This window comes from Rhinopithecus roxellana, chromosome 7 (genome assembly GCF_007565055.1).
Source record: "Rhinopithecus roxellana isolate Shanxi Qingling chromosome 7, ASM756505v1, whole genome shotgun sequence".
Classification (NCBI taxonomy): Eukaryota; Metazoa; Chordata; class Mammalia; order Primates; family Cercopithecidae; genus Rhinopithecus; species Rhinopithecus roxellana.
Window position 1 is genome coordinate 130,300,554 of NC_044555.1, and position 27,314 is coordinate 130,327,867.

General features: G+C 41.5%; 1 protein-coding gene and 1 pseudogene across 1 annotated transcript; both read right to left on the bottom strand.

Annotated features, from left to right (window-relative positions):
• Positions 1-7,453: 7,453 nt before the first annotated feature.
• Positions 7,454-25,446, bottom strand: LOC104680062 (cancer/testis antigen 55-like). The gene is made up of 5 exons (XM_030933523.1): positions 25,350-25,446; positions 23,040-23,221; positions 10,511-10,655; positions 8,338-8,450; positions 7,454-7,645 (listed from the first exon to the last, which is right to left on the bottom strand). The coding sequence occupies exons 1-5, from the start codon at positions 25,444-25,446 to the stop codon at positions 7,454-7,456; spliced, it is 729 nt and encodes a 242-aa protein (XP_030789383.1).
• Positions 10,108-10,192, bottom strand: LOC115898950 (annotated as a pseudogene).
• Positions 25,447-27,314: the final 1,868 nt, after the last annotated feature.

Genomic DNA, 27,314 nt, shown 5'->3' on the forward strand with positions numbered 1-27,314 from the left:
GAAGAGTAGGAAGTATGGTAAGAGAGGTAATAGAGGTTCAGGCTGTATGTGGGACAGTGGGACACTGGACGTTCTTTGGCTTTTATTGCCCATGATGTGTAAAGTCCCTGAAAGGTTTGGAGCCTCCCAGGGATCACTCCAGATGCTTGGTTGTGAACAGGCTGGAAGAGGTCACAGCATGAAGCAAGCGGAACAGTTCAGATGATTCTGCTGCAATTCATGGGCACTGTGGATGAAAGCTGTTTGTCTTTCCTCTCCTGCAGTGAGAACAGGTAAAAGCATTGCCAAAGATGATCATCTAGTTAATGGGATCGGTTGAGGGTTATCTATGTCTCAAAATATAACACAGCTGTGTGAATTTCCTAAGGAGGCCAAAAAACATTACTACACCTTTGTGGCTTAAAACAACAAAAATTTATTCTCCGGCAGTTCTGCAGGCTATGAGTCTGAAATCAAGGTGTCAGCGAGGTTGGTTCCTTCTGGCGAGCTCTGAGGGAGAGTCTATTACAAGTTTCTGGAGGTTGCCAGTAGTCATTGGTGGCTTTCCTTGGGTTGTAGATACATCACTCCAATCACTTCCTCCTTCATTCCATGGTGTTCTTCTCCATGTGTCTGTGTGTCCAATATCCCTCTTCTTATAAGGACACCACTCACTGGATTAGGAGTTTATGACTAATCCTAATGCTGTAGGACCACATCTTAACTTGATTTTTTTTTTTTTTGCAAAGATCCTATTTCCAAATAAAGTCACATTCACAGTTATTGGGGCTCACAAATTGAGTATATGTCTTTACGGGCAAAATTCAACCAACAACTGCTTTGTACATTTTGATTACTCCAATATTCTACGATTGTCTGAAAAGTAGAACACACAGATAAGCAGACATTTCCTCTTATTTCTCAGAGAAAACAAAGGCCATGAGACAGGAGCTCCTCTGTGAACCTCCTGGCACCCATCCTGGCTTTCTCTTCCTTCTGTCTTGTAACAATGGAAAGCCATCGCAGCCCCTGGCCAGAGCAGACACTCCACTGAGCACATGGAACCATTCTCTTGACACATTTTCTCTGAGGATGTTGCTTCTATTACGACTGCCTCTCTTCCTCCTGCATCAACAATCTTTTTTTAATCTTTGCCTCTAATGGAATAACATACACACATAGACAAGAATCACTCATCTTAAAAACTTCATAGACAAACAACTCCCTTCTATAAAATGTACATGGATAAATAAGCTTCCTTGGCCTCCCTTCCCCTTCAGTCCCATTCCTGTTCATCCTGCCCCCCACAGCAAATGCTATTTCAAGAATCACCTCTGCTCACTTCCTGAGCTCCCATTCCCTCCTTATTCCTCTGGCATCAGGCTTTTATCCCCAGCATGCCCCTAATTTGCTCTTAAAATGACAGGAAACCTCCAGGTCGCCAAATCCAGTGGTCAATATACTAGACTCTCATCACTCAACCTTACTGTTTGACCCCGTTAGGGACTCCCCGTTTCTTGAGATAAGTTCTTCAGTCTTTTGCGTGACCACCCTATCCTGGAAAGACTCCTTCTCAGCCTCTTTGTCGAGATCTTCCTCCTATCAGGATCCCACAAGAGTGCTCCAGGTCTCAGGTCCTGAATGGCTTCTCTATCCACATGCCAGTCCCATGGCATCTAAATGCAGGTAACTCCCAATCCCATGTATATACTGAGTCACACACTTGGTGGTCCCATAGACATCTCAAGGGTAAGGTGTCCAAAATTTCACGTCCCGAGCTTCCATCAACCCTCATAGCTCCTTAAATCTTCTCCATCTCAGACGATGTCAGCTTAGTTCACAGTGGGTTAGCATCATATCCCTGCCAAAATCCTTAGTTTTCTCCATTTTTTTTTACACGCTCCATGCCATCCATCAGCGAAAACGATCAATCTTTGAAAACATACTTGTAGTCCCACCACCTCTAAAGAGTAATTGAAAAACAATCATTGGGTCAAATTTGTTAGTTTCTATCATGACACAGAAGAAAGCAGCCAGAATCAAAGAGAGATCAGCCACTCAGACACATGAAAAGATGCCCAAAACTCTTCTGTGTCCCTGCTGACAAAAACAGAGTTAATATTGGATGCTGCAGCAAGAGATTGGTGCTAAGAAATAGCCTTAGAAAAAGGTAAGAAATAGCCTTCTCCGACAAACTTCATTAAGTAAGACTCAGCTTCCTCTGCAGGGGTCAAACTTGCTGGCAGAGAAGCTACAGGTAGATTCCAGCACCAGGAAGACAGGTCTCCGCTGAGAGAATACTGCAGAACAAAGAAGGGGCTCTTCTCTACCACCCTGCTGAAAACATTGTGAATGATCTGTTGTGGTGGCAGGTGGCTCCAGAGGCTGGGAACCCATCAGATAAGAAATGTCTGCTGGGCTTGAGTGTCAGGGGATAAATTCAGCTGGGCCACAGAGCAGCTGTGTGACCTCTCTTTCCTGTTTGTGTCTCTGACTTGGCTGTAGAATGTTTCACCCTCAAATTAGGGAGACTGACTCACACTGAAAATATTGAAAACAATGTGTCCGTGGTCACTGCTATCAAAAACCTCTTATCACAAACACCTGCTTACTTTTCTTTATGTCACTAATTGCTAGACAGAAATTCTTACTTATTCATATGCTTATCAGAGTGTTGTCTGTCTCTTCACCCTTGTATGTCAGCTTCATGACTGCAGAGCTTTTGTTCGTTGTTGCTTTTTCTGTCTGCTGGGGCCTCAGCATCTGGAACAGTGCTGGGCACATGGTACGTTCTCAATAAATACCGCAGCAAATAATCAAATCAGAAAAGGGTAACATCCTGAACCGTTCCAGGCAACCTGTGAGAGGATCTGGTTTTAAGTCAAATCACACCAAATCTGAATACTTTGCTTTCAATTCTGCATCTATGTAAACAGTATTTGGCCTCATTCAGGGTAATGTTACAGCTGGCTGTAAACGTAAGAGCTGTAGTTCGAAAGACATTAGATCCCGGCTCAACTCAGCTTTTTCCTGGCTTTGCAACCTCTCCTCAGAAGTCTGACCACAGCAACACTTGTAAGTAAAATCGGCCAATAAATTGGGTTTTCTTGCATGTCAGTGATTTAGCCTCCCTTGTGTACATGAGTTGTGCCATGGAATAAAATGTTACTCCTTCCGTTACAAAAGCTACACTGGAAATAAGTTTTGGATTAGTGTTTAGAAACATTTCTTTAAGAATCGTGTGACAAGGCTTTAGACAACATGTACCAATACATACATTATTCATTATGATTTAATGGATGGGGGCAATTCCCACCCATGAAAATTTTGGGATACTCATGCGATGGCAGTTTTCCCAATTCATACCTTTGTTTTTCAAAACACAATGAGTGTATGGATTGCTTTTATTTGTCACATAATGTCAATGTCAGCTCTCTGTTGTCTTAGCTTGGTCTGCTGTAACACAACACCACAGACATTTATATCGCACAGTTCTGGAGGATGTGAGGTCCAAGAAGAAGGTGCTTACTGATTTGGTTCTGGGCAAGGGCCCTCTTTGTGGCTCAAAGATGGTCACCTTCTCGCTGTTTCCTTCCATGGAGGAGTTGGAGCAAGTGCTGACTTCTTTTCCTCTTCTTCTAAGGATTCAAATCCCATTATGGGGCTCTACTCTCATGACCCCATCTAAGCCTAATCGCCTCCCAAAGGTCCCACCTGCATATATGATTACATTGGGGCTTATGGCTTCAACAAAGGAATTTTGGGGGAACACAGATGTTTAGTCCCCCTAACTACTGTGAGGTATGTTCTTTATGCTGTCAAAATTACTTGTACCATTTGTTTTCTTTTCTTTTCCTTTTTTTTTTTTTTTTTTTTTTTTTTTTTTTTGAGATGGAGTCTTCCTATGTCACCCAGGCTGGAGTGCAGCAGAGCGATCACATCCAGCTAAATTTTCTTGTATTTTTACTAGAAATGAGGTTTCACCATGTTGGCCAGACTGGTCTCAAACTCTTGACCTCAGGTGATTCCCCCTGCCTTGGCTTCCCAAAACGCTGGGATTACAGGCATGAGCCATCGTGCCTGGCCACATTTTGCTTCCTTTCAATGGAACTTCAACAACAAGGTTATGCTTTTCACCCTTTGTATAGACAGTAGGCCTTCAACTATTCAGAGGATTTGGGGAATGAAGTTTCTAATCCACATCATTTAGGGTTAACTGGGGCAATGGTCTTAGGAAAGTGAAACAGCTGTAAGATGAGGTGAACTAACTTCCTCCCACTTATGAGACCAATACGAGTGCTAACTGATCAGAGTCCTCGGTTGTGGATGTTTAGACCGATAGCCCTTAACCAACCCCAAGACTTCACTCTTCTGGCCAGGCCAGCAGATCTGGAAAGAAACTCATGAAGCACTTAACCCAGGCTGTCCTGGGTGACTATTACCATGAAATGGTGATTAAAAGCCAGCTCTGTGAGGCGTTCCAAAGGCAATAGAGAACCTTTTTCTCTAGCCCTCCCTTCCCTGGAAACCAGGGTACGTAAGCTTAGGAAGGCAGGCAGTGAACCTGCCAATAAATGGTTCCAAGGAAGCCTCCTGTAAGCCAGGGTCCATGAGAAGAGGGAGTTAGAGAATAGATGGAAGGGTACCCAATGTAGGAGAGCATATATGGCAGGATTGTGCAAAGAAGTAAATACACAGAGGTTAATGGAAGGTAGGGCTCTCCAAAGCTGAGAAGGAAACAATACACATGGAAATGTGGAAAGAGAGGAAAACTGAATAAACGCTGTATTTCTGGTCTGTCACTGGAGGTTTACGTGCAACCTCAAGTTCACCAAAAGATGTAAGAGGTTCAATTCGAAACACCGTATTCTCCAACACCAAGGGCACAGGGATCCTTGTAAATATGGCTGATTAAGTAGAATTTGAAATTTTGACAAAACAGAGAACTACATACTAAGCATAACGAAGAGGAGTTGTTTACATTCACAGAGCATATCCCTTTGGCAGATGTACAGTTAAAAATGTATGCATCTCACAAGAGGAGTGAAATGATGAACCAGAACCTCTGAAAGCTACAAGTGGTTAGAGGATGAAACCGCGATCATGATTAGAGACTTCAAGGTGCCTCTTTGATTAACAGTATGCATAACCATGACAACGAGAACACCGGGTTCAATCTATTGGGACCCGATTAAGTTCTGGGTACCTAAACAGAACTTTAGGTTTTGAGATTCATTGCAGGCATCAGGCCAGAATTGGCAGAAGGGCCAGAGCTTGCCAAACCCGGCTAAAGATCATTATCTTATTTCGTTTTCTTCATTGCATGTATCTCTAAATGAGCGGAGAAGCATCTGATATCAGCACATCTGCAACACCTTCACGGTATGCCAGTTGGAAGCTCCGTGGCAGAACACTGGAGCCCCAGAAACTCGTGGTGACAGGTCCCTGTATTTTCAAGCCAATTCCTTCGCATGTGAGAAAAGCACATTTCTGACAGAGTCCACTATTTCCTACTCCCTGGGTCCTTCTGTCCTTGTGCCATGAGGGCATCCATTTAGGGACACAGATGTGATGAGGGTGAGATGATCAAACACAATTCATTCTCACTTGTGGGAAAGAACCTTGGAGTTAACTCATCTCTGAGGCAAAATATTCAAAATGCACCGCCGCTTGGTCGGCCTTATGAAAGCAAAGCAGTTCTGGGCTTTGCTATTTGAAAGTGGAGGAAATGTACCCAGTCCCCACCCCCCTGCCCAGCTGAACTGCTGCCTCCCAGGTGATCCTCAGTCCGGTGAGGAAGTTTGTGAAACAGTGGCTGTGACTGAATCACCAGCTGATTTGGCTTCTCATAATGCATTATAACTCCCAGAGATCATTCTTCCACATCAACCAAACTGCAGAATTAAATGGGAGGTAGTGAAGGTCATGGCCCTTGCATCTCTCAAGTCTAACGTGGACTGCTCTGTAATTCCACAGGGTGTGGGGCTGCTTTTGAGTGACGACATTCACAGGCACCTGGTGTTGCCACAGCTCCCACTTGCCCCTTTCAATCATAGGAGCTACTGCTGCATGGGTCAGGAAGCCAAGGATGGTTAGGGGGTGGGGGCATTGAAAGAACACAAGTTCCATTAGGGCCTGGAATTTTGTCCTTTTGGTTAAGGGTATAACTCTAGAGCCCCAACAGTGCCTGGCACATCAAAGAGAGTCAGTAGGATTTTGTAGAGTGAACCAATGAGTGAAAAAGGGAACTCTACGAGACCTTCACCATTCCTATCAAGCGGGAAACAAATCCCTGGATGATTGGGAGGTCTCACTGGATCTGTAGTGGAAAGTTAAAACACAACTCTGTTTATTTAAGGACCAGGGGTAATGGTGGAATTATGAATCACAGGAGTCAGGGTAAGTTCACAACCACATTCAAGCTATGCCCATGGGTCTGAATACATCCCTTCCCCTAGGTCACAGCTACCTGGTTAACTGTTCTGTTAGATGAAAGCATGAAATTTCATGGGATGTATTTGTTGCATTTTAGTATAACCCTTCCCAGTGGGTAAGCAGGTTGTCCTTCCTTCAAAAGCTCTGTGTTTGTATTTTTCTTCATGACTGCACATGAGCTGCACTCCTGCAACAAAGTGGCTTACAGAGGCTCATTTGCAGCAGAGTCTGTTTTCTATGGTTGTTGGTGTTGTTAAAAAGTCAACAGAGGTCTTAATGCATTTCTCAACAATTTTATTACTAAGGAACCAGTGATGAATGAAACACAGCTAAATATCATTGCTGGCCCAATCATTCACTCATTGAAGTTAATAACATTTTATCTGCTCCTTGAGTCTGTGACACCTTCTTCTAAGTGTTGGTGATGCTTTAATGAAAGAAAAAAGAAAAAGAAAGAAAGAAAAAACAGACCAAAACACATCCTGCCATTGTGGAGTTTACATTCTAGCATGGGGAAGAAGGAACATAAGGAAACAATAAACATTGCAAATTACGTGAATGACAGAAGATGAAAGAGGCTATGGAACAATACAGATTGTACAGACAGCATAAGGGGGACTCAAAACTGAAGTTAAATTGTAACTTTAAATCATGCCTTTAACATGCTGTCCCTGCTGCCGTTTCAGTTAAATGCTTTGGCTCCGACGTTCCCTTTAGGGCCGCCCCAGGCCTCGTCATCCTGGAATCTGCTGCTGCTAATGGGAAACATGGAATTCAAATTTAATGGCAGTGTTCATTTTAATTAAGAACTCCTTTCCTCCAGTGCCTAGCAAGCTAATCTAGCATGCTCTTTAATTTGTAAGTTATTTCCCTAAGCTGGCTTCATGGTCCAATTGAACTAGCCAGTATCTCAATTAGATTTGCTGGAAAAGCCATATGTAAAATACTATTTAGGCTTACTAAGCTAACCTTTTCAGTTAAACCAGCCCCTTTACTGCTCATAGAAGGAAAGATTAACAGAATAAAAAAAGCTTTGTCATTACGATTTTTGTGCTGGGGTGATAGAAACCGCTCTCCACTTAAAGCAGAACTGAGTGCTCTCCACCATAACCACATTGACGATATCATCTACTTTAGGTACATATCCATCAGGAAGTTTCACAGAATCCAAGGTGAAAAAGATATTACTACTTATCACCCCATTTCTTCCACGTATGTGAGTAATGCGGACCTGTGAGTGTAAATAATGGAAATGATTATGAGAAAGCCCAATAATCACTGTAACCAGCTGTTCACCTCCACACTCTGGGTCCTGCATGTCACTTCGATGCAAATCAATAATTCCCAACCTGGTTGACCCGTTGCTAACACCAGGGGTGCTTTGTAAGGATCCCCACGTCCACGCTCCACCACAGACCAATTAAATCAGGCTCTCCAGGGATGAGGCCTGGGTCTCTGATGAGAATTCCTGCTCTAAATATTACCAAAATATGTCCATTACCCTCTATTGCCCTGAATTTCCTGGTCATATTCCGACTCCAATACCCAAATCATTCTCAGCATTTACTGGTAAGCTCAAGTCCCACAACACACTTCGTTCATTCTTTGCCTACAATTTTCTGGCACAAAGATTGTTTTTCTTCCTCCTGTTATTGGAAGATTCTAATAACATTTGGGTATCGAGTAAAATGCACAATTTAGAACTCAATCGATTAATGTGCTTGTTCTACATAATTTTCAAATTATTTCCTTTGGGAAGTCCTGCCTTTTCAATAAGGAAAGTGGCTCCTTTGTTGGCAAAGAATATATTTCTTCATTTTTTCTGGAATTCTCATTACACCAAACAGAATCTTGGGCACGAAAATTATCATGAAAGGAAGGGTTCGCAGAAACCGATGATGGGAGCAACAGGAAAGAAATTACCTTTTCCGCATGAGTACAACGGGTGGGCTTCACAGAGCTTGCCTTGAAGTTTGAGAAGCCTGGTTCAGTGGAATATTCAACTTTTAACCAGTCACCCTTATAAGGCACAAAATCTAAAACAGCCATGGAGAAATGTGAGTGTCATGATCTCTTAACTAGGTCATTTGGATTTCACACGTTATTTGATAGTGTACTACTTTAAAGTCAGTTCTGCAATATCTAAAGTCATTTTTGCACACATTTAAACAGACACACTGTAAATCTCTAAGTCCAAAAAGAAGTTTATAATCCTTAGGCACTGATTCTCCTCTGCTGACTTAACAAAGTCAAATGGAGGAAAGTGTGAACTGTGCATCACAGCCAATCTAAGGGAGCAGCACAGGATTTACTAAACAACTGTTCATGTTCACGATTGCTTAGTGAGAGGCAGTCAAACATGTAGGTACGAGCACAAGTTTAAACCTGGTTACGTGGCTTCGAATCTTGACACTGCCACTCACTCAGTTTGCAACCTTAGCCAAGATGTTTAATCTCTCTGTGCCTCATTTTCTTCATCTATAAAATGAGAAGCACGGTAAGTAGCCTTCAAGATACTGAGCTGCTGTGACACTTAATAGATATTGTTGATACACACAGAATCATCACTGGTGCATAGTAACCACCAAATAACTGTTGATTGGTAGTAGTGGTAGCAGTACCACTAGGAAATGTTGTTACTTTCAGAATGAATCCATTTCCCCTAGTGTTGTGTTCCGCTGATGAACTCTTAAGTCTGTGCCTTAAGGGTTACTGTTAAGACCATCGAGGTTGAAACACAAGTTTACAATAAGTTAAAACTGACTCACAGGATAACAAAGGTCCGTGAAAGAATCTGGAGCAAATGGAAATCCCAACTGCAACTGAGACAGTAAATTGCCACAATGACTCCAGAAAACTAGCAATATCAACAAAGTGAAACATTTCTTCACCTTAGGATCCAGCATTGTAGTATGACACAAGACACCATGTTAGACCTCTTCTCTCTCTCTCTGTATCTGTTAATTTACATACATTTATTGGCCAATAACTCCAAAATGTATATGCCTCCAGCTCTAACCAACCTCAGGATCAGTTATCCTTATGCTTACACCAATCTAACATGTGTAAAGCTGAGTTGTTGGTATTCTCCGTATTCACCAACTTTTGTCTGCCTCAGTCGTCTACATCGCAAACTGGCAACTCCACCCTCACCACTGCTCAAACAAGAAACTTTGGAGGTACCTTGGACTCATCTTTCCTCCACATCAAAGATCTAATCCATTACCTCCTGGGTTCTTCTCTAACTTCAAAATATATCCAGAGTCAACTCAATCCTCAGGTCCTCCACTTCTCCACTTTCATTCACATCGCCATCATTTCTCACCAGGAATATAACAATGGTTTCCTGACTCCACCCTCTCCCTCATAGTCTCTTCTCGACAAAGCAGACAGAGTCAACATCTTAAAACAAAATTCAGGTCAGAGTCCTGCTTTTGCCCCCAAGAAAACAAACGAGCCAGCTGCCTGTGGAAATGGAGCTAATCTCCCCTTTTATACCCAAGCTATACAACTGTTGCAACGGACAAAAATAGCAAAAAAAAAAAAAAAAAAAAAAGTGTATCTTTGGTTATAAGCAAAATATTAGAACATAGCTGCTGATTACAAAGAGAATTCAACACACACACACACACGCACACACACACAGCCACAAAAGCACTATCTCCAATCCTAACTTTGAAGCATTTGAAGTGTATTCTTGTAAAATTTGGTACTCCACCCTGTCACAGAAACTTCTCAAGTAACCAACTATAGAAATGATCCCTGCAAGTATAGTCTCTGAAGGGTATTAAAAATAGCGTCTCTGGATACTTGTAGGATTGTTTCCATGATTAGAAATTAAGTTCTTATGTGAATGAAAAATATATCCAGGCATTACTGAGGGCATTGAACAAATGAACACACAATAGATGACAGCAGACATTTTAAAATACTGCCTATTTGCCCCTATATTGTACATAATTTTAATTGGAAAGGTCTACCTCGAATATTGAAGAGCCATTGACTGAAGCCAAGTACACTGTTAAATTTGTTCTAGGACTAAAATCCTCTCAAAAAATTAAGAATTACATCATATATCACAAAATGCAAATCATACCTTCAGAAACAGTGTCCATAGGGAAATAAATGATGTTACTAATATAAATAGTATCTTCACTTATAGAAGTAACACATCCATTTAAAACTCTGATTTTTGAGTCTGAGGGTCCATTACCGTTAAGAGGGTGAGGCACAACATCCACCTGTAAGATTTAGGAAAGAGTTACTTCGAAAATAAAACAAATTTAAACACAGGAACTTATGGTTAAAACACTGGTATTCCAAAATGTTTTCAAAAACCATCCTAAACATTGGTGAATATAGTTCATGTGCTAAATGGCCATAGACTGCAGATGATGGTAAAAATCATGTGTGTGCCTTATGAATTGTGAAATGTATCCCAAAACATTAAATGCATACCCAAGTTTAACACCCTTGTACCATTAGATTCCCAGATTTAAAAATTACTGTCGTTCACCTACAGAAATTCACAGTGAAATGACGGTAAAGTGGAAAGATACGTAGTCATAAGCAGGTTGCGATGAAGGATGTGAAACTTGTTCAAAGATGGTTTCTGTGACTTATCTAAAGGGAGAACATTTCAGACAGGAAGAAAATAGCGGCATTGCTTGGGGGAAGTCAGATTTGTGTTGGGTTGTGAAAGAAGACAGAGGTGTAACCTTGTAAACAGGGGTAGAGGAGCAGGGAGGCAGAGAGGAGATGCAACACAATTAAGGAGCCTAGGGAGCAAAACCCTAACATTCGAGATCCAGGTCTAGGAGACAGAAGCACAAGATAAAGTTGGAACAATAACCTCAACTGGGGGAGGTTGAATAAACCAAGCCAAATTAGGGCTTTACTTTATCTACAATAGAGGGGCATACAAACTTTTTCCTTATTGGAAGTGTAATAGTCCTTATTTTATAATTTTTTAAACTTACAGAAATAATCCAAGTTCATTGTACTAAAAATAGGAAAAAACAAACCAGATATGCAGACAGCAAAACGCGGTTACCCCATAATCCATATTCCATTACCAAGAGACCACCAGGGACTACATTTTGGCAGTAACACTCATCCTGATGTTTTTGTCTATACACAAATATATATACATATGTAAATGCCTGTTTTAAAAGCAAATTAGCATGGCATTCAGTATTAAAGTATCACATTAAATTAACACAAAGGTTTTTAAATAACAAGAAAGGACAGAAAGAGTCATAGGGAATCCCGATTAATGGATGTGCCGTAATTTATTAACCCAATTCCACGTAATTAGACATTTATTTCACTTGTGTCCTAGCATTTGGACTACTTGCCTGACTGAACTATAGGATAAACTCCTAGGGTTGGAATTTGCTGATCAAAGACTTCTGATGGAAACTTGAGCCACTGAGTTGTAAATAATTTTCCATGGTTTTAAAGATAGCTTAGTTTGCTGCTATTCCCATTTCTTAACTGGTGGCCTTCCAGCTGTCAGTACCAATCTGATGTTTATTTTCCCCTCACTTCCTGTCATGAGGGAATGAGGCATTAGCCTCCCGTCCACGTATCTACCACCACTTCCGTCAGTATCCAGTGGATGATCCACGCACCCTCGGACCTCTTTGTTCCTTGACTCCACACCAACTCACAGACATACTGCAGACTAAAGCTTTGCCCATGTTTCATGGCTCCCAACTCTGTTTCTTATGCCTTGCAAATACCACCAACACAACAGCAGGTATAAACAGATGGAAATGTTTGCAATAATGCATTGTATGTCATAAGTGGCATTTCAATAAAATAGGGTCAAAGTGGATTATCCTATTAATGTTGAGAGACAATTGAGTAGCCAGTAGGGAAACAAGACACGGATCCTTCTCTCAGTCCTGAACACGGAAAGCAAACCCAGGCTGACTGTATGTTTAGATATCAATAAATTAATGATTTTCAGAAGAAAAGCTAAGTGAATACTCGTGTAAATTATGTGTTAGAATTAGCCTAAGGAAACTTCCTGAACACAGAAGTCACATGGACAAGATGGACATATTTATAGTATGTAAAAATTAAACAGATGGAGGAGGAAGGGAGCAAGATGGAGAAATGGAACTGTCCAGTGATCATCCTCCTGCAGAAACATCAATGTGAAAAACTATCCTTGTATGAAAATACCATCACTTGAGAGAAGGAAACCAGGTAAGAGGCCATGGTACCTGGTTATAGCATGAAAATAAGAAAAGATGCATTGAAGACGGTAGCAAAGACAGTTTTACATTACCCACGTCACCCCTTCCCCAACCTTCAACAGCACAGCATGGAGACAGATACCATCCACCTGGAGGACAGAGAGAGTGGCAAGCATAGGACATGGCCTGAGAACCCAATATCAGGCCTTCCACACTATATGCCACCACTTGACAAATGCCCATGGCACGTGGCCCCAGATTCTGAGATGGTACTTGTGGACCAAGTCTCTAGACTCACCCTGGCACCAGACAGGAAGCCACAGCCACAGTAAAACAAACTCAATACCTGGCCCACATCTCTGCCAGTGATTCCACTGGCCTTATGCTCAGAATATTCTACCACAACAGGGAGTCCTCTGAATGGAGCCTTGGATTCCAGACTCTCAAGGCACCAGCCTCAATAGCTAAGGGACTGCATGCCATTGCAGCATCTGTCGCTGTGTCCCTGGGATTAGGAAGCCCCCAAGTGCTTCAATACCTGCAGTGTTCACAAACATAAGGACCAAAAGAGACCTATATAGAGTTTCCGGACAGGCTTACTGCTAAAGGATGTCCCCTAAAAGCTAGACTGTAAAGACTGAAATGAATACCTACTTCTTCAATACACAGACACAAACACATGACCACAAAGATCAAGAACATTAAGGAAATCATGACATCACCAAACTGACAAAACAAGGTGCCAGTGATTGACCCGAGAGATAGGAATGTATGAGTTGTTTAACAAATAATTCAGAATATCTATTTTCCACATGCTATGTGAACCTTGAAAATAATTACAGAGAAATGATTCAGAATTTATCAGAGTAATTTGAAAGAAAGATTGAAAGAATTGTAAAGAAACAAACAAATCCAAAAGTCGAAAAATACAATGAAAGAAGCACACAATAGAGAACATCCACAGGAAAATTGATCGAACAGAATAAAGAATCTGTAAACTTGGAGACAGCTTCATTAAAAATATACAGTCACAGGGGACAAAATTAAAAGGAAGGACACGGAATGAAAAAAACTTACTGAATTTCTGGGGCAATTATCAGCAGAGCAATAGTATGAGTCATTCATATTCTAGAGGGAGGAATGAAAAAGAGGTAGAAAGGTTATTTAAAAAATAATAATGGGGAGCCATCCAAACCCAGAGAAAGTTACAAACATCTAAGTACTGGACGATCAAAGTTCTGCATTCAGATACAATCCAAATAAGATTACCCCATGACATATTAAAATCAAGCTCTCAAAGATGAAAAATAAAGAAAAAACCCTGAGAGCAGCAAGAGGAAAGAAGCAAATCACATATAAGGCAGTTCCAATATGCCTACCAGAAGACTTCTCAGCAGAAGCATAACAGCCTGGGAGAGAGTGTGATGATATATTCAAGGAGATCAAGGAAAAAGTGTCTAACCAAGAATAATGTACCAAGGAGTAAAGGGGAGATAAAGACTTTTACAGAGAAATCACAGCTGAGAAACTTCCTCACCACCACAACTGTCTTACAAGAAATCCTATGGAGAGTTCTTCCAACTGACATAAGGGATGCTAATGAGTAATGCAAAAGTATCTGAAGGTATAAAACTCACTATTAAAAGTAACCACACACATTCACAATATTCTATTAAGGTAATGGTGGTGTCCAGATCACGTATATCTTCCATGTAACGGTTAAAAATGGAACTAGTAAAAATAAAATACGTACAATAATCCGTTAAGGGATATAAAATATAAAAAGTTGTAAAGTGTAAAATAGAGAACTCAAAATCTGGGCATGGAGTTAAATGGTAGAGTGTTTTTATTTTGTGATCAAAGTTATATTATCAATAAATAAACTGTTGTGATTATGTTTTTGTATGCCTCATGTTAACCACAAAGAAAAAATCATGTAATAGACACATTTTAAAATATCAAGGAAACAAAACCTACTAATAGAGAAAAATCTCTTATCCATCAAGACAGACAGTAAAAGAGAAAGAAAGGAAGAAATTAACCTACAAAATAAGTAGAAAAAAATTATCTAAATGACAACAGTAAATCCTTACCTATCAATAATTCACTTGATAGAAATGGATGACATTCTTCAACTAAAATACACAGAGTAGCTGAATGGATTTAAGCAACAACAACAACAACAACAGCAACAACAACAACAGCCAAGCCTAGGAGAGACCCACTTCTCCTTAAAGGACATTCGTAAACTGAAAGTGAAGACATGAAAAAAGACATTCTTCATTTTAAGGGAAACCAAAATAGAGCAGGAGCAGCTAACCTAATTTCAAATAAAATAGGCTTTAAATCACAAACTGTAAAAAGAGACCAAGAAGATCATTATATAATGATGAAGGGGTCAATTCATCAACAGGATATAATGATTTCCAAAAATATGCACCCAACATAGCAGCACCTAAATACATGAAGCAAATATTAAGGTCCAAATGTTGAGATAGAGTGCAATGCAATAATAGCAGGGGACTTCAACACCCAACTTGCAGCAATGAACAGATTGTCCCGACAGATCACTGGCCCCCAAAAAGTCGGATTTATCTGCACTCCAGGCCAAATGGACCTAACAGTCATTTACAGAACATTCCATCCAAATACTCCAAAACACATATTCTTCCAACTGCATGTGGAACATTCTGGAGGATAGATTATGAGTCAGGCCATAAAAGGTCTTAGCAAATTAAAGGAGTTTGAAACAATATCAAATCACTTCTCTAACTGCAATGGTAAAATACTAGAAATGAATAAAAGTAGGAACTTTGGAAACTTTAGAAGTGGACGGAAATTAAACAACATGTCCTAAATAACGAATGGGTCAATGAAGAAATTAAAAGCAAAGTGTAAACGTTTCTTGGGATACAGCAAAATGAAGGCACAACATAAGAAAACCCATGAAATATAGCAAAAGCAATTCTAAAAGTGAAGTTTACATCAATAAAGCCTACCTCAAAAGAAAAGATATATCTTCAATAAACAACCTCACACCGCACCTTGAGGAACTAGAAAAAAAATGCAATCCGAAAGTAGGAGGACAGAAATCATAAAGGACAGAGCAGAAATAAATCAAATAGATATGAGAAGAACAATAAAAATATCAATGAAACAATCAGTTGGTTTCTTGAAGAGGTAAACCAAATCAACATAACTTTAGACAGACTAAGGAAAAAAGAAGATTCAAATAAATAAAAGCAAAGATGGAAAAGGAGACAGCAAAACTGACATCACCAAAATAAAATGCATCATAAGGACTATTATGAACAATCATCAGTCTACAGTAGGACAAGCCAGAAGAAATGGATATATTCCTGGAATATATCCAGAAGTAATGGTGAAGAAATGGAAATTCTGAACAGACCATTAACAAGTAAGGAAAGTGAGTCCGTAATAAAAAAATCCCCCATCAATGAAGAGTCTAAGACAGAATGGTTTCCCTTCCTAATACTACCAAAATTTATATATAGAGAAGAAGAAGTAATAGCTATACTTTTAATACTATTCCAAAAAAAAAAAAAACCGACAAGAAAGGAACACTTCCAAACGCATTCTATCACACCCGCATTACCCTGGTAGAAAACCCAGACAAGGAAACACAAAGAAGAGAAAAGCAAAGAAAACTACATGCCAAAATTCCTGACGAACACAGTTGCAAAAATCGTTAAGAAGGTGTTAGTAAACCAAATTGCGCAGCTCATTAAAAACACCATTCATCATGTTCTAGAGGGATTCATCCCTGGGATACAAGAAAGTTTCAACATACACAAATCAATAAATGTGCTATATCACATGAACAGAATGAAGCACAAAAGCCATAGGATCATTCCAATTTAAGCAGAAAAAGCATTTAACCGAATTCCACAACCCTTCATGATAAAAACTCCACAAATTAGATATAGGAGGAGTGCACCTCAATACAGTAAAGGTCATATATGATAAAACCACATGTAACATCATTTTCTGAATGGGGAAATGTTGCAGGCTTTTCCTCTAAGACCTTAAACAGACAGAAATGCCCACTTTTGCCCTTTCTATTGCACATAGTTCTGGAAGTACTAGTCAGAGAAATTAGGGAAGAAGAAACAAAAGGCATCTAAATTTAAAAGGAAGAATTTAGATTGGCCCTGTTTGCAGATGGGAAGCTCTTACATATAAATAACCCTGAAGACACCACCAAAAACCTACAAGGTCTAATAAACATATTCAGGAAAGTGGCACGATACACAACCAACATATAAGAATCAGTAGCATTTCTATACACCAATAGAGAACTATTAGAAAAAGATATCAAGAAACAATCCCATTTAAAACACCTTCAAAAAAATAAAACAGGAATAAATTTCACAAAGGAGGTGAAGGATTGCAATGTAAAAAACTATAAACCATTGACGAAGCCTTAGGTTTTGCCTAAGAGTTAGCTTGTCTGCTTCTTGTGCTAACAGGGCCGTTGCTGCCAGGGACCTTAGACATGGGCGCCAGCCTTTGGAAACCCCGTCTAGTTGTTTTGAGAGATAGGCCACTGGCCTTGGCCAGGGCCCTACAGTCTGGGTTAAAACTCCAACTGCCTTTTTTTTTTTTTTTTGACACACACAGTGTAAAAAGTTTTGTCAGGTCAGGTAGCCCCAGGGCTGGAGCCGACCTGAGTTTTTCTTCTAACTCATGAAAAGCTTGTTGCTGTTGGTTGTAATAGAGGCAGTTTATCTAATTTATATTTTTATTAACTGTCATCTGTCAAAATCTTGACTTAAATCCTGTAACTATTTGATTTCAAGCTTTAAATTGATCTGGTATTCCTTGCGGGGCTCCAATTGCGTCTAAATAAATGTGAGAATTGAAAGACCTATAAGGGGCTTCTCTCGCTTTAAGATGTCTTATTTTTTTTTTTTTTTCCTCCGGTTGATGAAATGCCAGGGTGAAAGGGATAGCCGAATGGACTAAAGCACAAGTGCCACTCTAGTGCCCAGTAAAGGTCCACCACAATACCACCACACATCCACTTGGGGATGAACAAGGGCTGACTGATAAGCTCTTGAAAATTCTTAAGCTCATCGCATCCCTTCAGGTCTCCAGGGAATGCTAAGTTTCCTCCCTGTTGTGAGAGACACGAAGTGAACTTAGTGTTGGGAGACGGAGGCTGGAAGGCCCTTGGGGGCTGACCCGCAGGGTGCTGGACTTTGGGATATAGCAGAGAGAGCTTGGCAAGACTTGTTACTCCAGGCTGTAGAATCCTGGAAAAGAGCTACCATGCAGCCCACGCCTGGTCGACTGGAGGACCACCTTAGTGGAAGGGGGACAATCTTGGCCTCTGGCCTGCCATGTGCACAAGCATAATAATTGCTTTTGTTTAACGTGTGGATGGAATATTTCATCCATTCCAACCAGGCATTTGCATCTTGGTATGCTGTTTTAATTGCCAAAGTTTGTTTTAAGTCTTCAACTTCTATGATCCCCTAGTAAAATGAATGTTTCCTTTAGCACTTATTAGTTTTTAGACCAAAAAAAGCTAAACACCATTTTATATTTAATAATGCTTCTTGTATGATTTTTATACCAGATAAGCTAAATTTTACCTTTATATTAGTGTTATTAATGTTAAACTTAATTTTAATAAAACCTCGTAGACATATTCAGCTAATTTTTCATGTTTGACCACAAGGTAAGATTGTATAGACTCTTTTTAACCTTTTATAATCTTTGTTGAAGAGCAGGTTAGTGCTTTAAGAAAAAACTGTTGCGTTCTTACTTTAATGTCCAGTTCACAGGAAAACTGGACGATACCTTTTTAACTTTAGCTAATATGTTTACACACAGAATTTTCTTTACAATTAACGTTTTAAAACTTGTTTAAACTTTCAAAACAATAATTTTTTTAACCTTTTAATGTAGGTAAAAATCCACATTCTTATGCCTCTTTATAATCCCTTTACCAAAGGCATATTTTACTTTTCTTATATACCTTGCACATAAACTCTTTCTTCAATAGTACTCAGGAGGCTTTATTACTTTTAAATTATACAACATTTTTTGCATAAATTTTTTATAACATTTTTGCTTTCACAGTTTTCGCAGACAATTCTTTGACATGTCTCAACTTTCTGACTTATTACAAACTTTTTTTCTTTAAACAACCAGTTAATTTATTTCAGGACAAGAATTTACCATATAATACTCTTTTTACATAAATTTTGCCTCCCCCCTTTTTTCTATTTTTTTTTTTTTTTTGAAGATAACCATTCTTTTTTTTTTTTTTTTTTAAGCAAACTTTTTTTTTATGTCTGTGGACTAGACTGTCTAAGGCCACAAGATTAGAAGTTACTATAATACTTGTTACACTGTTAACTTTTAGCAAACTTTACTTCCGTTGAAAATACTTCCGTTGAAAACCTTGTGAGTTTGGGATTTCAATTATCCTTCGCTATTAATAAGACTTTGTTTAGTCTAAATTAACTTAAAATTGGTATAGATGGCCCACCCCCGCCCCCCCGCCTTTGTTTTTCAGATACTTCTGAACTGGTGAGGCCTGCTTACAATGAGGTTTCTTTTAAGTTATTTTTTAATTGTTTTTTCTGTTAGCAAAGCAGCTGCCGTTACAGATTGAATGCATCTGGGCCATCCGCGGGTTACTGGGTTAAGAATTTTTGATAGAAAGGCCTCAGTACTCTCCGGATATGCCCTTGTTTACACTGACAACAAAGTGGTAATAGAGTGTTACAGGGTTAATTATCAATTGCAGCGGTTTTAAATTTACCTTGGCTTTTAAAGGAATAGGGTATACTGTTTTTTTCTTAACTGCTTGTATATTTCTCTCTTTCTCTTTTTCTTGACTCCTTTGTCTCTCTGTCTCTTCCTCTCTGTCTTTTCCTCTCTCTCTTTGGCTCTTTTTCTCTCTCTTTCCTCTCTTTTTTTTCTGCTGGTCTTTCCTTTCCTCTGCCAGCTGCTTATGCTGCTGTTCTCTTAACTACCGTGGGGGGAAGGGGGTCTAAAACCAGCTGTAACTGTCTATGTACTGAAACTGGTCTGCGTGCCCTGGCTTACAGGTTACCTTGTGCCATATGTTTGAAACAAGGGACCTGTCCAGGCTTCCTTCTGATGGCCAACCTACCTCTAATGCTGGCCTGTCTATTTCACACAAAGTTCTAAGTTTTCCTGGTGTCATAGTAACACCGTAATCTCCCTTAAATCCTTTCTTGAAATTTTTCAACATAGTTCCTAGTGGGATGGGCTTACTTTGTGCCTGACCCATGTCTCCTCGAAACAAAACACCACACTCACACCACATGCACACTACAAAACAAAGAACGGTAAAAGGGCACACACACACTTTTATCGTTTACGACAAACCAAAATCAAAACCAAAATCAGAGTATCAAGAAATCCAAGCCAGGTCAAAACCAAAACCAAAGTATCAAGCAATCCAAGTCAAGTCAAAAACAAAAATCAAAGTGCTGGTACACGCACGTCGTGGGTGATCAGGCCACGCTTCCACTCAAATGGAGTAGGCAAGTTCCCAAGACCAGTCCTGTCAAGCAATTCAAACCAAGTCAAAACCAAAACCAAAGTGCCAATAAAGGCATGGCGTGGGTGATCAGGCCACGCTTCCACTCAAATGGAGTGGGCAAGTTCCAAAGACTAGTCTTACCAAGTTTTAGATAGCTGGACTCCAAGTGCCAGTTCCTTCCCGGTGTTCAGCCACTGCGTTGATCCTCCACAGGGGCCTGCCACACACTGCTCTGGCGAGGCATCCCACTGGGACAAATGCCTAGCCGGGAGCGCTCTCAGGATCTGCGTTGCTCCGGCTGGTTGGAGTCCCCCTCAGGGATGTTCCACAGTGCAGGCTAAAGCCGCCTAAGGAGCTGCCTTGACTGTCCATTAATCACCTCGCTTCCTGGTCAGGGAACCAAGAAATGTAGTAGGATGAGCCACGGACAAAACCCCTCCGTCACTGAGATAGTGAAGGGAGTGGCTTTAATCAGCTGGAAGCATTGGCCCGCGAGCGTCTTAAAATCCAAGCTTATCAGGTGCTCAACTTCTGTCCCTTTTAAGGGCTCACAACTCTAAGGGGGGTCCATGTGAGAGGGTCGTGATCGATTGAGCAAGCCAGGGGGTACGTGACAGCGGCTGCAAGCATCAGTGGTCAGAGTGAAACAGAACAGAACGGGAGGTTTCACAGTGTCCTTTCACACAATGTCTGGAACCTGTAGATAACATCAGTTGCTAGGTCAGGAGTCGAATTTTAACTACCAGGCTTAGGTCAGGCAGGCACAGGTCTGGTTCCTTGGTTTCGAGTCTGGTTCCTAGGGGCCAGACTACCTGACTTTAGTTTCACTTCTCTTTCCTTTTCTGAGCATAAAACAACATAAAACAATATGAGAGGGTCTCTCTCTTCCCTCACGTTGGCAATCTATACATCTAGTAAGGGGTCAGTTTCCAAAATGTATGAGTAACTCCAACGACTCATAGCACGAAAACAAATAATCCTGTTAAAAATGAGCAAATGACCTGAATAGCCATATCTCAAAAGGAGACATACAAATGGCCAACAGGCATATGAAAAAACAAAACAAAACCAAAAAAACGCTCACGTTTTCTAATTATCAGGACAATGCAAATCAAAACCACAGAGATACCACCTGACACATGTTAGAATGGCTAACATTAAAAAGAAAAGTGATAACAAGTATTGGCAAGGATGTGGAGAAATTGGAACCTTTATGCACGGTTGGTGGGATGTAAGTTGTTACAGCCATTATGGAAAACAGTATGGAAGTTCTCCAAAATGTTAACAGTGGAACTATCAAATGAACCCATGAATCACGTGAATCCATGAACTACTGAGCATGTATCCAAAGAAAGTGTCATCAATGTGTCAAAGAGATGTCATCACTTCCATGCTTATTGCAGCCCTATTCACAATAGCCAAGAAACGAAAGCAATCTAAGTGTCTATCTATGGATGAGTGGATAAAGGAAATGTGGTATAAATACACAATGGAATACTATTCAGCCATAAAACAGAACAACATCTTGCCATTTGGGACAACATGGATGAACCTGAAGAACGTAAGTGAAATAAGCCCGTCACACAAACACAAATAACTGCATGGGCTCATTCACATGCAGAATATAAAAATTTGACCTAATAGCAGTGTAGAGTAGAATGGTGGTTGCTAGATGCTTGGGTTGTTAGGGTTGATGGAGGAATAAGGAGATGTTGGTGAAAGGACATATCATTACCGTTATATAGAAGGAACCTTTTTTACTGTCCAGAATGGGTGAATATATACAAACAGAAAATGGATAAGTGATTTCCTGGGGCTGGATGTTGCGGGGGGAGAGGACAGTTGGGAGAGCAGGCAGAAATGGGAAAAGACTATGAATGGTTATGGAGCTACCTTTTCGAGTGATGAAAATGTTCTAAAATTGTTTGTGGTGATGGTTGCCTAACCCTGTGAACAAACTAAAAACCACTGAATTGTACCCTGTAGATGGGTGAATTGCATGGTGAATCACGTGACTTATATCTCAATAAAGCTGTAAAAGAATGAAAGACATAAAGTAAAGACAAAAGATGGTATCGGAGGAAATACTACAAGGGCTTCATATACAAACTTTCCTATTACAAATCTAATTTTCCTACCATAGAGATAGCTGTAAATGTCCCTATTGTATAAGTAGGTCCAAGAAAGGAAACTTGCTGTAATCTCATTAAGATCCTTAATAATTCCAAATGAGCAATGTGACTGCTTTGCCCTTCTCACATTTGCAAAGATTTCAGATTGATAGTCTTGTTGTCCTTGTCTATATGGGCAGATGGGCAGTCTCACCGCCTATTGCTGAGAGAATCAGTTAGTACAGTAGAGCTAAAGAATAATTTCGTAATAGCCACTGAATGGGTAAATATCTGGACTCAGGTGCTGTCCTCAGGACTCCGTAAATCTGCCAAATATTATTGAATTGTACCCTTAAGAGAGTTCTGTGGTTTGTGAACTATACCTCCATGAAGCTCTTTTTAAAAGGTTTACAAGGCACGTGGTTTCACATAGTAATTCCACTGCTATGGATGCATAGCACAGAAAACGTTTTTTTACCTGATAAGGGAAGTTGCAGGATTATATAGAGTTCAACAATTATTATTGTTACCCATATTGTTTAAAGATTAGAAGAATAGATAAGTAATTTTTATGTTTTAAAGCAGAAATCACTACAAATATTAGAACAGAAGAACCTACAGCTTCAGAGGGGTGGGGCTTCAAATTGCAGTTGACATCCACTCTATGGATCACAGCAGAGATGTTGGATTAATGCAATAGAAAGATGGAGAAAGAAAACCCATTGGGATAAGACACAATTCCCAAACTCATGCACATCTCACCTTGATTGCTCTCAATCCGTAAAGTGGTTCATCTTCCACAACCACATTAACTTTCTGTCCAACTTTTAGAGGCACGTCGCCAGTCACAATATCACTACTGAAGTAGATTGACTCATCAATCATGCCATAATCATCACAGAAACTTGTGACAACTCCCTGCACAGTTGTCAACTCAGTGTCACCTAAAAGATAAAGAAACAAAAGTCACATTATTAGCCTCAAATACAAGCACCTACTACAAATAAGTCTTACACTCACCATCTGCATAAACCTGGGCAGAGAAGTTTTTTAACGTCTCTGATCTTGTTTTCATCTGTCAATCCACAACAATCAAAATTGCGCCTAATAGGGTTGTTGTAGTTTTCTTTTTTTAATTTAAAAAAATTTCTAGGCCGGGCGCGGTGGCTCAAGCCTGTAATCCCAGCACTTTGGGAGGCCGAGACGGTCGGATCACGAGGTCAGGAGATCGAGACCATCCTGGCTAACACGGTGAAACCCCGTCTCTACTAAAAAATACAAAAATCTAGCCGGGCGAGGTGGCGGGTGCCTGTAGTCCCAGCTACTCGGGAGGCTGAGGCAGGAGAATGGCGTAAACCCGGGAGGCGGAGCTTGCAGTGAGCTGAGATCTGACCGCTGCACTCCAGCCCGGGCGACAAAGCCAGACTCCGTCTCAAAAAAAAAAAAAAAAAAAAAAAAATTCTAGCCGGGCGCGGTGGCTCAAGCCTGTAATCCCAGCACTTTGGGAGGCCGAGACGGGCGGATCACGAGGTCAGGAGATTGAGACCATCCTGGCTAACCCGGTGAAACCCCGTCTCTACTAAAAAATACAAAAAACCAGCCGGTCGAGGTGGCAGGTGCCTGTAGTCCCAGCTCCTCGGGAGGCTGAGGCAGGAGAATGGCGTGAAACCAGGAGGCGGAGCTTGCAGTGAGCTGAGATCCGGCCACTGCACTCCAGCCTGGGCGACAGAGCCAGACTCCATCTCAAAAAAAAAAAAAAAAAAAAAAAAAAAAATTCTAACATTTTTAATTTTTAAATTTTAAATTAATTTTTATTTTTTTCAGCAGAGTCTGGCTCTGTCACCCAGGCTGGAGTGCAGTGGCGCAATCTCGGCTCTCAGCAACCTGGGCCTCCTAGGTTCAAGTGGTTCTCATGTCTCAGCCTCCCAAGTAGCTGGGACTACAGGTGCGTGCCACCACACTGGGCTAATTTTTGTGTTTTAGTAGAGACAGGATTTTGCCATGTTATCTCAGGCTGGTCTCAAACTCCTGGACTCAAGTGATTCACCAGCCTGGAACTCCCAAGGAGCTGGGAATAGAGGCATGAGCCACCCCGCCCGCCTTGTATTAACTGACACATGCACATCAACTGTTGAGAGCTGTGGCGTGCCTTGCACAAGAGAGTGTAAATGTTACCTGTTATCACCATATATACATACGAGAGTCTTTAAGCTTCTGTTCCTATTATATCCCTTCATCATTATCACCAACATAATGAGTAGCATCTTGTATAGATACTTAACCATCTCAGCAGACAAAGCACTAAAAGGTATCTGGAGATTGATGGCCAGCCTAAAACGGCATCCAAAAGGTCTCCTTCTCCTTCTCCTCCTTCTCCTCCTTCTCCTCCTCCTCCTCCTCCTCCTCCTCCTCCTCCTCCCTTTTCTTTCTCTTTCTTTCTTTTTCTTTCTCTCTCTCTTTCTTTCTTCTCTCTCTCTTTCTTTCTTTTTTTTATTCTACACAAGCCTAGCTGACTAGCAATATTTAGGGATCTGACCTCAGCAGCCCGCCCGCACAATGGGTTCTCTGCTCTCCTACAGGATCAGATATGTATGAGGCACCCACTTGGCTTCAAATTAAATTTCCGCTTGGGATATAAGCCTAAATTCACTCGCAATTAGGGAGTTTCTCGCCTACTGGAAATATAAACAGGCATGTGCTGCACAACCACGTTGGGGGAAACCACAGGCTGTATTGTCTCCAAGGTGGTCTCTGACAGCGCCTTCCCACTTTAGATGGACAGGAGACTTTGGGAGTTGGTTCTCAGGGACTTGTTGGGGACACAGGACGCCTACCCATGCACGCACAGAAGATGGCGCCGCCGTCACGTGCTGTACCCGCCAGAGCCACCGGATCCTCATACCGGGGGTGAGGAGAGACCCTATTGGGAAGCTTCTGGGGTGGGGGACAAGGGAGCACACAGAGCAATACCTTCTGGGAGCTCCTGCTGCTGTGGGCCCTGCTGCTGTGGACCCTGCTCCTGTGGGTCCTGCTGCTGTGGACCCTGCTCCTGTGGGTCCTGCTGCTGTGGACCCTGCTGCTGTGGGCCCTGCTGCTGTGGTCGCTGCTGTTCTGTGGGGTCAGCTGTACTCCCGAAAAAGGCCAAAGCACTTCTCAGAAGCCTGAGCATCCTCCCCGTTGTCACCACCGGCCTGGGCACCACTTGTGACAGATGAAGCACGAGGTCTCCTCAGTAAGGGAATCCCTCAGGTCACGGCGTCTCCTCAGGGACTCGACTCCTGCTTCTCCTCCTCAGCCTCCGTGGGATGAGACCCAGCCGTTAGTGAGCCCCCCTCAGGAAAGCCAGGGAAACCACAGCCACCCGAGGAGCTGGCAGGTGCCTCTGGCTCCTCCCTCTGCGCATGCGCCCCTCAGGGTCTGCCTCTACCACTGTCCAGCCAATGGGCATGCAGTGGGTGGGCGGGCAGGTTCCTGTCGCCACTAAGAGGTGATGGGGATGAACATCATGGCTTCTCCCATCAAGGCTGAGGGCGCTATTAGGATGGCCTGGGGGAAATGGCTTGGGGGCTTGGGTTCTGCGTGTACTCAGGGCATATGGGGCCCTTCTCTTGGGTTCCCTGGGAGGATGGGTGCCTGAAACACTGGCTGTGCAACCAAAAATCCTGCTCCTGCCCTTGTATTCATGGTGCTTAGCATAAGGACTGACCACTCAGTGGGTGGTCAATCGTTACTGCTCAGTAGGGATCAATTTTGTGGAGAGAAGGCATCATGTGGGTAATCAATGTTTTAGTGATGGCAAGTATGTGTTTTTTGTACTAGGACTCCCATTTTGAGTCCAGTGATAATTTATAGTAGAATCCTTTTATAATCACTGCTACCATGTACTCATTGTTTACCTAATTATACCTACATTATCCTGCTATATACATTACCCTTATTCATTCATTCAGCAAAAATTTATAGAGCACTAACTGTGAGCCAGACACTGTTCTGTGTTCTTAAAATTTGTTAGTGAATGAAAGAGTCAGGAATCTTGGCCCTGTGAGGGTAGTTTTTTCACAGGATGACAAAAGGGCGACACTAAACGTCACATAATAAAATATATGATATGTTGGAAGGCAATAAATGCCATGGGAAAATACGGCAAGACAAGAGAGATCCACAGTGCTGGGCATGGGGGGTTGGATTGCACTTTACAATAGCATGGTCAGAGTAGCCCTCATTGGAAAGCAATAGTTGAGAAAGATGTTGGAGTTAGTCAGGCAGCTATTTTGGGGAGAGTCATTCAGACGGAGGGCTTAGTTTGTCCAAAGACCATACAGCAAGACTGTGCCTGATGTGTTCAAGGAAAAGCCAAGTGGTTGGAGCAGAGGCAGTGAGAGCTAGAAGAGTAGGAATTATAGTCGGACAGGTAATAGTGGTTCAGGCTGCGCATGGCCTTGTGGGGCACTGGAATATCTCTGGCTTTTATTGTCCATGATGTGTAAAGTCCCTGAAGAGTTTGGAGCCTTCCAGGGATCACTCCAAGTGCTTGGTTGTGAACAGGCTGGAAGAGGTCACAGCATGAAGCAAGGCAAACAGTTAGGGGCAAGCAGGAGCTGTGGCAGCAGTAGGTCCCTGTGAATGTCGTCATTCAAAAGCAGTCCCACACCCTGTGGAATTACAGAGCAGTCCACATTAGGCTTGAGAGATGCAAGGGCCATGACTTCCACTACCTCCCATTTAATTCTGCAGTTTGGTTGATGTGGAAGAATGATCTCTGGGAGTTAAAATGCATTGTGATAAGCCCAATCAGCTGGTGATTCAGTCACAGCCGCTGTTTCACAAACTTCCTCACCGGACTGAGGATCACCTGGGAGGCAGCAGTTCAGCTGGGTGGTGAGGCAGGGATTTGTTGCGGGAAGTCAGGGACCCCGAACGGAGGGACCGGCTGAAGCCGCAGCAGAAGAACATAAATTGTGAAGATTTCATGGACATTTATTAGTTCCCCAAATTAATACTTTTATAATTTCCTATGCCTGTCTTTACTTTAATCTC